We start from the raw sequence: 11029 nt of genomic DNA, 5'->3' as shown, positions 1-11029 counted from the left end.
GTTAGGACAACCCATGAATGGATAAAGGACAACCCATGAAGGATAAGATATTTTTATTGAATATAAAATGAGCAATATATTTATTGTTTGGCGATGAATTGGATCTTCTTTTAGGTACTCTGATAAAGCACATCTCCCAACCATAGGGACTCCGAATCCCCCGTACATAAACCGCAGATCCAAAACGACAGGTGGTAGCTGGGGTGGTGGAGGGTGAGCAGCATTTTTTTTTAATAGTAAGACAGCAGTGGCGAGAGCAGCAGAAAAAATGAGTAGTACAAACTTCCAGTTAAATAAAGCGGTCTGAGAATGAAATGAGTGTGTGATTGGATGAGTGGAGCTGAGGCGGCCCAATGGTCGGCCGCCATCAACTGCACTGAGTTCCCTGACAGAACCTACTCTGCGCATGTCTGTGCCAAGGGCGACGCTCATTTACAGCCCCAAAGGTGTTTTAACTGTTAAAAGGATCCCTGGCTAATATTTTTTTTTTTTTGGAAGTAGTTCATCTTTTACTCAAGGGGGACAACCAGTGTTGCCAGATTCTGTGAGAGAAGCAAGCAACCAGGTCTAGGAAAACCAGCCCAAAAGAAGCGACTATGGGCCACATGAGCACTTTAACATATACATCAGCTATTTGAAAATAGCAGATCTACAAGCTCACAATGCGACGCGTTGTGAGCTTGTAGATCGGCTATTTTCAAATAAAATCTTGCGGGGAAATTATAATAAGCAGATCTGGCAACCCTGGGGACAATGCCTGTCGCAAGTTGATGATGTCATTTGTCCATGTGTGGTCCAGCCCTATGGAATGCACGTGCTAATAAAACATATTTCAAATATAGTTTTGCTAATATTAACCTTAGGAAGTATTACGTTGTCTTTTAGTTAGCACATGCATTCCATACATTCCATAGGGCTGGACCACACATGGACATCATCATCAACTAATAAATAAATAGAATATTTTTGGTATTAAGGCATATATAAGGCTTATTAGTCAGGGATCCTTTTAAGGAGTTTGCACACTGGTCCGTATTTTTCACCTGAAATATTTTTGCACGTAAGAAAAACACAAATTCGACTTCACGTTGTGTCAATCACTTCAGTGGGCAACATTCTTTAGTCCGTAACAGATTTACACTGACCTTAAAATGGGCCGCTGTTGCTTTCAATCAAATCACAATCAAATGTTAGACCAAAGACCAAAGAAAAAATATCTTTAGAAAAAAAAAAAAATAGAAGGCTTACAATAGCTTCAGCAGCTTTCCTGCCTTTAAAAAAACAAAAGAAAACAAGGTGTGAGGCAGGATACCTTAGGATATAGCCTATTTATGCCTAATTAAATCATGTTTTTGTAGAAATCTTACGGGGTTGACAAAGATCTTGGACACAACTTTAAAGGGCCAACATAGGGATCATATCGGTATCGGCCGATGTTGGCCTTAAAATGCAATATCGGTATCGAACCGATATCAAAATAATATATCGGTTTAGACGATATTTTATTTTATAATAATTATGTTGAAAAATTCAAAAACAGCCTGAAAAGGCCTTTTGTGATGATGAAGGCTGCAGATTCTATCAGTGTTTTCTGGGGAAGCTTTAAAAAGGGTTTCATTTTTAAAAGGATCCCTGGCTAATAAGCCAAATATTAATACATTATAATTGTCCTCTACAACTAAAATGTAAAATTAAAAACACCTTAAATATTTTTTTAATTTTAGAAACAGTTCAACACTCAATAAGGGCAATGCCCGTCGCAAGTTGATGATGTCATTTGCCCATGTGTGGTCTAGCCCCCCCTAGAATTTATGGAACGCATGTGCAAAAAAATCATATTTAAAACATTGATTTGAGGCTCAGATTAACCTTAGGAAGCATTAAGTTGTTTTTTATTTTCACATGCATTCCATAGGACCACACATGGACAAATGACATCATCAACTTGCGACAGGCATTGTCCCTATTGAGTGAAAGATTAACTGTTTCCAAAATAAATACAATATTTAAGGTGTTTTAAAAAATTATATTTTAGTTTTAGAGGGCAATTATAATGTATTAAGGCATATTTGGCTTATTAGCCAGTGATCCTTTTAAATAAAAATACTAAATGGTGCATTTATATAGGCTTTACATTGATTGTGCCATATACCCATTCACACACACATTCATACACCGATGGCAGAGGAAACTATGCAAGGCACCAACCTGCTCATCGGGAGCAATTAGGGGTTCAGCGTCTTGCTCAAGGACACTTAGACACTAACTCTGGGGGAGCGCCCCAGCCCGGGATCGAACTGGGAACCTTGCGACCGATATACTAAGGCCCGGACTGCTAGCGTAGTGGTCCGGGCACCTATAGGCTCCAAAGTAGCCTGACAGCGCATTGTGAGTTCGAGTCCCGTTCCCGACAATCTTTGCTGCAGGTCTCTCCCCGTCTCTCTCTCCCTGTTTCCTGTCTGTCTCTACTGTATAACTATGAATACAAGCCCAAAAAGACCCCCCCCCCCCCCAATACTACATTCAAGCTGTTTATGTTGGGATATGGGCCAATATTTCATTAACGGTGCATCCCTAGTTTTGGAATAAAGAGGCATTGCTTTTTCAAATTCAGTATTTATATGCCTTTTTCAGAATGGACAAAAACATTTTTTTTTAGAAAGAATGAGATCATATCGACATCGGTTTATATTATATTATATTAATTATTATATCGGATATCGATATCGGACAGAAATTTCATATTGCCCATCCCAAAATGTTTACAAACAAAATATTCTTACACCTATGTTATCAATACACCTGATTAGTTTTTTAATGCTTTTAACAACAACAACAAAAAAAAATTTGAAGTTGTGAATCCTTGTCTGAGACAGAGTGCAAGTTTAGATGTAATTTTTTTTTTTAATTAAGCAGACCAAAACATTGTATAAATCGTGTGTAGTTCATTTATAGAAATCCTTTAAAAAAAAAGTTGGGTGAAAATCTATTCTTAATTAGTGTATTAATAAGTAGTAATAATCTGAAATGTTTTGGTTGAACATACTTTGTGTGTATGTGTATGTATATATGCCTACCGTATTTTAATATATACTTTTATGTTTAAATATATTTTTTATATTATTATTATTTATATATTATATATATATATACCGTATTTATATAGCTTGTGTATTTATTTTAATACCGATTTAAATTCAACGTCCTGTATGAATCCAGATCAGTGCACATCATCACTGCAGTGATTATTATAGTGATCAGCTGGATTCATTCATCACATCTCAGGACCACTTGGTGTCTTGCATATTATGACGTAACTTTTTCTTTTCTTTTCTTTTTTTTTAGTACAACGAGAGACCGAGGATACATTTTCTCTTCTCATGGTTTATTTCTCGTGAGCGTTTTCAAGCGCCGTAGAGAGTCACCAGGGGGCACATGTACTCGCACTACACACACACTGTCACACACGCGCGTGCGCGCGCACTGACACACAAACACACACACACGTACGTACGTACGTACACACACACAACACTGACACATACACAATAATGCATCGGAGGACCTCGCTCCTCCAGCGGGGATTATTCTTGTGAATGCAACGCTGGGTCCGCTGTGCTCTCTCTCTGCTCTCTGCTCCGCGCTCTGCTCTGCTCTGCTCTGCTCGCCTCGGTCGGTGTGTCGGTTAGAGGATCGGAGAGACTGGGTGATGAAGACTGAGATGAAGACGATCCTGTGGATTTATCGTTAAAAAAAACAACAAGAAAGAAGAAAAGGCTGCATGTCCAGCAGCGTCGGGACGGACCCTCATCATCATCACCCTCCTCATCCTCCTCATATTGTGTATATTATTGTTTCAGGACGGGCGGTGAGGCAGCCTGCTGCCTGCCCGTGGTGGCCCCTCTCCGTCTCCGTCCGATCCTAGTTTTTTTTAGTTCATGAACATGGCGACCGTGTATTGCATCTGCAGATTACCTTACGACGTAACGCAGTTCATGATCGAGTGCGACGCCTGCAAGGACTGGTTCCACGGCAGGTGAGCGGGGTTCTGGTGGGCTCGGGTGGGCTTTGCGTCGTAATAACGCCGTTATATCGCTCGTATTAACAGGCTGTTTGACAGCTTTGTTGCTCCATTAGGAGACCGAGGCCGCCTGAAGAAGAAGAAGGCGGAGTTTATAGCCTAACACACAGAGCTGGCTGAGGGCTTGTGTGTGGGGACGATTTATCTTAAAACAAGATTTCACCCCTTTTTATTATTATTATTATTATGAAAATACTGCCTTATTATCGCAGAGCGATCGGATCGCACGCCCGGTGCGATCATCGATCGGAACGTATTGTGGTGGAGACAGAGAGTGTTGGATCATTGGATCATTGTTGTGAACGGGACGGATCGCTACAATGTAGCAACGATCTGTCTGACAAGAGACATTATGTCCACAGAGACTGCATTTGATGCGTCCGATCGTGTTATAGCCTAACATATGTTGCGCTTGATTCCGTTTATTTACAACCACAACGTTCCAAGAACACTTGAAAATATCGTAGCCAGTACCGATCCAATATGTTGGGAGCGGGGCCAGCTGTAGCTTAGCTGCCAGCAGCTATGGCTGACAATAGCCCCATGTTCAATATCCATATAGCTGTGAGGATAAAGCATACTTTAGTGGATATAGTTTTATGTTTCACGTTGGTTTCATTGCGTTGAATAAATCTACCGTGGGGACAGTCGCGTCACCCATGCATAGCCTAGCCATCTATCACCCCCCCCATGAGCTCCGACACAATCTATGTTATTATATTAGCTTTATGATTATAATTATGATCGCGTTACCGCAGGGTCATTATTATTAGGCTGTCATTACAGTGTGATATCAAGTGTTGATCGTCTCAAACGGATCATTGTTGAACTTAGATGCTTCATACACACAAGCATTTCCGACCATTGAACGGTATTTACGCGCCTGAACATTAACCCTTCGCTGTTCCCCCATGTACACTATAAGATTGTTCATTTAACTACGAGAGTGCAGCCTACACACATGTACATTTCTATGCTTAAAAGCTCAATGAAAACCTGATGCTTGTAGCTGTGTAACAAAACCCCAGAATCAGCCAAAGAGCGAGGGAGCTTATTTAAATTACATTATTACTGTATTAGTTGTTTTAAAACATGAGTTGCCTCTTCACTAAACTGCAGGATGTGCGGTCTCTAAAAAGTGTGATTTATTTGTCCAAAATGGCATTATAGCTGTCAATGTTATGATGATGATGATGATGATGATAATAATATTATTAATGGTGAAATAAATATAGTATTAATTTGTAAAAATCAGTATCGCAGATGTTCAAAGCCATTCTAAAATTGTTAATCTAAAACTGTAAATAAACAACAAAAATATATTTCTGCGTTTATGTAGGCCTAACTCAGAGAACTTGCTGTACAGGCTACTGTACATATGGAACAATACTCCAGGGCAGTGATTCTCAAACTTTTTGTAATTTGAAGGACCCGTTTGATATGCATTTGTCCACCAACCCCGATTTGATATGATTTTCATGTCTGGGACCTATAACACTGTACACTGTAGAATCCTCAGTGTAAATGTAACTCTTGAGAGCGTATACAGATGGAGCCAAATGGGTCCATTTGGTTCCATTTGTATACGCTCTCAAGAGTTACAGACCTGCACGGGGTCCATTTGGTTCCTAACTATCATCATAAAAATTTAACTAGGAACCCCCTGGAACCCCCTCCAGGACCCGTGGTGGTCCCCCGGACCGCACTTTGAGAAACGCTGCTGTAGGGTCTATAATAGATCTACCCTTGTCTGATATGATGTGAATAGGTTTTCAAGTCATGCGTCAAAAAAAATCCCGTCCAGAATCAGTGAGTGTGCTTAGATTTAGTGAGGTGTGAAAGTGAGTTGAGTTTTAAATGGGTGTAGTTCAAGGTACTGTAAGTGATTTCATTTTTGTTTTAATTAAGTCTTAAATAGCTCTATTATATTCTCATAGTAACCATTGCTAGAGTGTTTGTTCAGTGCTTTTAGCAGGGGTCTCCCCTGTCTCTCCAGCTCTTTAGTAAACGGATCAGTGCTCTCATCATCTCCTCTCAAACGTGTTGTAAACTTTACATCCTCCTTCATGTAGTGCACTGTACACAGATGCACTAAAGATGACTGATCTGTCCAGGACAGTAGTGTGTGTAAATCACTGATTCTTAATCTTTTTTTTTTAATTGCAAGGACCCCCAGTTTGATATGCTTTAGGCCACGCACCCCCATTTGATACCACCTTTTTTTTAACCCATTAAGACCGGGAAAGCATCTGTGTCATTTTGAATTTCTTTGGCTATTGAAAAAAATAGCACACATACAAGCTCATAACGCAGCGTAACACAGAGTGCCGCGCTACGAGCTTGTAGATCTGCTATTTTTGAAAAATCGTGAACATTTGTGCAAATCTGAATATATATATGTTTAAAGCAAACATTTTTAACTCCGATCTGTGCTTCTGGGGGTCCCTGGAACAACATATTTTGAGATGGGGGTCCTTGACATGGAAAAGTTGGAGCACCGCTAATATTGCAACATACGTTTTTTCAAAAAACTGTTAGGATTTAGAAGACATTTGTAGAATATATATTCAAAGATTTGCACACATTTTCACGCTTTCTTTTTTCAAAAATAGCAGATCTACAAGCTCATAGCGCGGCGCCAAGTGCCGCGCTGTGAGCTTGTAGATCTGCTATTTTTTGAAAAGCCAAAGAAAATGACACAGATGCGTTCCCGGCCTTAAAGGGGTAGTTCACCCCCCAAATAACTTTTTTTCTATTGATTACTCACCCCATGGAGCCTTGAATTCATGGATATTTTTTTGTTTTTGTCGCATTCCTTCCTTTATTATTTGATTATAATAAATGTAGCCCCATTGATTCCGGTAGGAGACACAAATGCATTTGTGTCTCCTACCGGAATCAATGGGGACACATTTATTATAATCAAATTATTGGCTTAGGAATGTGACAAAAAACAAAAAAATATCTATGAATTCAAGGCTCCAGATGGTCAGTAATCAATAGAAAAAAAGTTATTTTGGGGGTGAACTACCCCTTTAACGGTTTAAATCTCGGGGACCCCCAAACTACACCGTCCAATGTTAATTTAACTCTGAGAGTGTACAAATGGCACCAGGTCCATTTGGTTCCATTGTGTAGCCTACACACTCAGAGTTACAGACCCGTAATGGTCCATTTGGTCCCACGTTGACGAGCATAGTGTTGTGAATATGGTGTCAGCTCCATTGTGTGGTTTAGACTAGAGTGTGTGAGTGTATGATGATGCTAGTGTCAGCATAGTCTGAATGTTCTCAATGGGTTTATGGTTTATTACCACTGTATCTCCCCAACCCCCACCACCATGCTGTTTCCTTTATACTACTAAGAAGGAAAGGGAGGGGATTTGAACCTGCCCCTTTGGTTTTATATCAAACCGTTACAGCTCCGGGGGGAAAAGAGGATTGGAAAATGTTACCGCAACAATATCCGGTGTAGCCTTGTTCTATTTTACTTTTAATTATTTTGGTCAGCTACTGATGGCACTATGACAACACACTGACTCAAATCAATTTACTATTTACATTTTCGCTCTTAACCAGAGCGACTTAAAATCAGCAAGGTAGACACATGCATCAAATGCAGAGAGATTGTGTAGTGCCTCAGTAAACTATACGATCACACAGGTAATCAAACACTGAATAAGAGTGCATTGCAATTAATGTAGACAGCTGATTTAGATCAGAATCAGTTTTATTTGTCACACCACAGGTGTACGTACATGGGTACGTGCACACTCCATCATTTTGTCATTTTCCATGAGAAGAGAAGGGATAGAGGTAGAGTGAGAGCAGGAGGGAAAGAGACAGAAAGCAGGTTAAAATGAACAAATAAAGATATATGGTGATAGTGTATGTGATAGCATGTACATGATGCTTAGAACATTAGCATCATATGCAGGTTTGTACATGCTATTTTATGTGCATGCTATTTAGAAACGTTAGCATCATATGCAGGCGTGTACATTGTATTTAGTGTGCATACTATTTAGAAACATTAGCATCATATGCAGGTGTGTTGTACACGTTGTTTTAGAAACATTAGCATCAATGCAGGTGTGTACACGTTGTTTTAGAAACATTCACATCATATGCAGGTGTGCACAATATGTTGTTTAACAAACATTAGCATCATGATGGGGGTGTGCACAATATGTTGTTTTACAAACATTCGCTTCATATGCAGGTGTACATGTTGTTTTAGAAACATTAGCATCATATGCAGGTGTGTGCATAAGGCGCTGCCATGAGGCTAAAGAAGTAGCAGCAGTTACAGTGATTCCTCTTGATTCTTAAGGTGCTGATTTGTTTGTGATTGAGATTGACATTATAAATTAAAGTGTTTATTCTTGCTGATTTTGAGCCTTAGATGAAAGTTCGTTGTGCTTGTAAATACAGATTGAACTGTCCTTTGAAAAAATATGGATTATGGAGAATTATAATGCAGTGAGACCACTGGTTCTCAACATGGGGTTCTGGGGATCCTCATGGGTCCTTGAGGGGATTCCAGTGGGACCACAGCTAAATGATAGTTAGGAACCAAATGGACCCTATGGGTCTGTGACTCTTCCGTGTATACTCAGCCATGAGAATGTACCATTTGTACACTATCAGAGAATTAAAGGGGTATATCTCTTTAAAACACATCTGGGGTCCTTTTAACGTCCACTCTGGCAGTCCACTCTGACAGTTTTTAAGTAGCTTGAGTCAATATTTAGATATTTGATATTCATTTTATCAGACACGCCCCCTTCCTATATTTACCCATTGTAACTATAATCTCCATTTTAACCATGTTAGACTCATTGAAAACACAATTTGAAGTTTAATGGGTTTATATAGGAGGGGGCGTAACGTAACTGATAAAATGTATATCAAATATCTAAATATTGAATCAAGCAACTTCAAAACTGTCTGGGATGCACGCAAAAGCCCAAGTAAATGTTAAATTTACCTCAGAAGTGTTTTAAAGTGAAATACCCCTTTAACACTGAAGATTTTACAGTGTAGAGTAGGGTCCCAGAGATTAAAAAAAAGAAGGGTAAATCATATAAAAGGGGGGGTCCGTGGCTTAATTCATATAAAACTGGGGCGTCCTTGAAATGAAGAGGGGTGCTAATCAGTGCTTTATAAATCCATGAACAGAGTGCAGTAGTTTGTGCCGGGTCTCTCCGCGGCGAACGTTTGGGGAAAGGGAATTCCCTCTGCTGGCCCTTTCATTAGCATCATTGTCCTTTACAAGTAAGACAGCATAATAGTAGCTCATGTTTCCTTTGCATTGTAACAGTGTCATTGCAGTGAACACGCTGCATTGCATGCATGGCCCCAGTGTGTGATTAACCATGACCCCCCCCCCCCCCCTCTCTTTCGTCCAGCACACAGTTTGTGTTCAAATCATTACGTCATGCAGCTCTGCCACACGTTGCAGAGCTGCACCAAATCAAACTCATTGTTTACTTTTACCTTTATTGTTCTCATTTTTATATCAGGTCGGGATACCAGTGGTGGAAAAAGTATTCAAATGTTTTACTTAAGTAAAAGTATCAATCCTGCAATGTCTGTCACAAGTAAAAGTTCTACATTTATTCGAGTAAAAGTACAAAAGTATTGGTATAAAAATGTACTTAAAGTACCAAAAGTAAAAGTACTACAATGTTTGAAAATAGCAGATCAGAAGCTGAGCTTGTAGATCGGCTATTTTCAAATAGCCTATAGGTATAAAATAGGACTAAAGTGGTTAATGTATGTTTTATAATGAATAATTTATATCTACAAAGTAACTAGTAACTAAAGTTTTCAAATAATTGTAGTGGAGTAAAAGTACAATATTTGCCTCTGAGATGTAGTGGAATAGAAGTAAAAGCACAGAAAATTGGAAATACTCCAGTAAAGTAAAAATACCTCAAAATTGTACTTAAGTACAGTACTTGAGTAAATGTACTTAGTTGCTTTACACCACTGCGGGATGCCGAGAGAACCCCACAAAGATGATTTATCAGCTTCAGTTTTACTTTCATATTGTTCCACTTCCAATTTTGTCTGCTCATTTGTTTTGTTTCATTACTTCCGTTTTCACTTGTTGAAAGTGAAATTGGAATCATCACTTCCAATTTCACTTGTTTATCCAAGATATTACTTAAGTACAGTACCTGAGTAAATGTACTTAGTTAGTATCCATCACTGCATAGTTGTCATACATCATGTGGCCCCCCTGTTATGTTTGCTGATAGAGAGACGTTGCTTGGGAGCTGTGTAAACCTGTACAAACTATAAACCCATATACTATAAGCTGTACTGTAAAGCTGTATATATGAGCTATAAACCCATATACTATAAGCTATTGTAAACCTGTATATATACTGTACGTATATATAAACTATAAAGCCATATACTATAAGCTATACTGTAAACCTGTATATCTCTGCTGTCCGGCAGGAACCAGCTAACTCCAAAATGTTATTTTTTTTTTGTTGAAAAAAAGTTAGGAGGTTTTGTTCATCATTGATAAGAACAGCTGAATGGACCTCCAAGCTCACAATGAGGTTGAGGTCAAAAGGGGGTGGAGTCTGGAGTCAGCAAAACCAGCTAACTCTGGTGGACTTCGCTGGTTTAGCAGAAAGTTTGAGGATCCAATGGAGTTAGCTGGTTCTGTCAGAAGCGCTTTTTAATGCTTTTCATTGGTTACATTTTTTTTTAACCAACACACAGACGTAAAGGGTGTTCAATGGCCCTGATTTATGGAAAAAAAATGCAAATGCGTCAAAATGGAGTTAGCTGGTTGCTGCCGGACAGCAACGAATTATACAACTATAAAGCCATATACTATTATCTATACCGTAACCTTCCCTGTGTGATCAGGAAGTATTTATTGGACAGCATTCATCTTCTAGAATGAGAAGGAGAGATGCTCCGC

The 11029-nt window shown here is 39.2% G+C and overlaps 1 protein-coding gene across 3 annotated transcripts in view; it reads left to right on the top strand.

Moving 5' to 3' along the window:
* Positions 1 to 3433: 3433 nt before the first annotated feature.
* Positions 3434 to 11029, top strand: part of phf2 (PHD finger protein 2) — a 48877-nt gene continuing 41281 nt past the window's right edge. For all 3 annotated transcript variants that reach the window (XM_080423149.1, XM_080423150.1, XM_080423148.1), the window contains exon 1: positions 3434 to 4036. In XM_080423149.1, the coding sequence (XP_080279275.1) occupies positions 3939 to 4036 (98 nt within the window). In that variant the 5' untranslated portion in view covers positions 3434 to 3938. The remainder of the gene's footprint in view (positions 4037 to 11029) is intronic.

Source organism: Gymnoscopelus braueri, assembly GCF_963280865.1.
Source record: "Gymnoscopelus braueri genome assembly, chromosome: 3".
In the NCBI taxonomy this organism is placed as follows: Eukaryota; Metazoa; Chordata; class Actinopteri; order Myctophiformes; family Myctophidae; genus Gymnoscopelus; species Gymnoscopelus braueri.
This window is presented reverse-complemented; position numbering and strand designations above follow the sequence as displayed.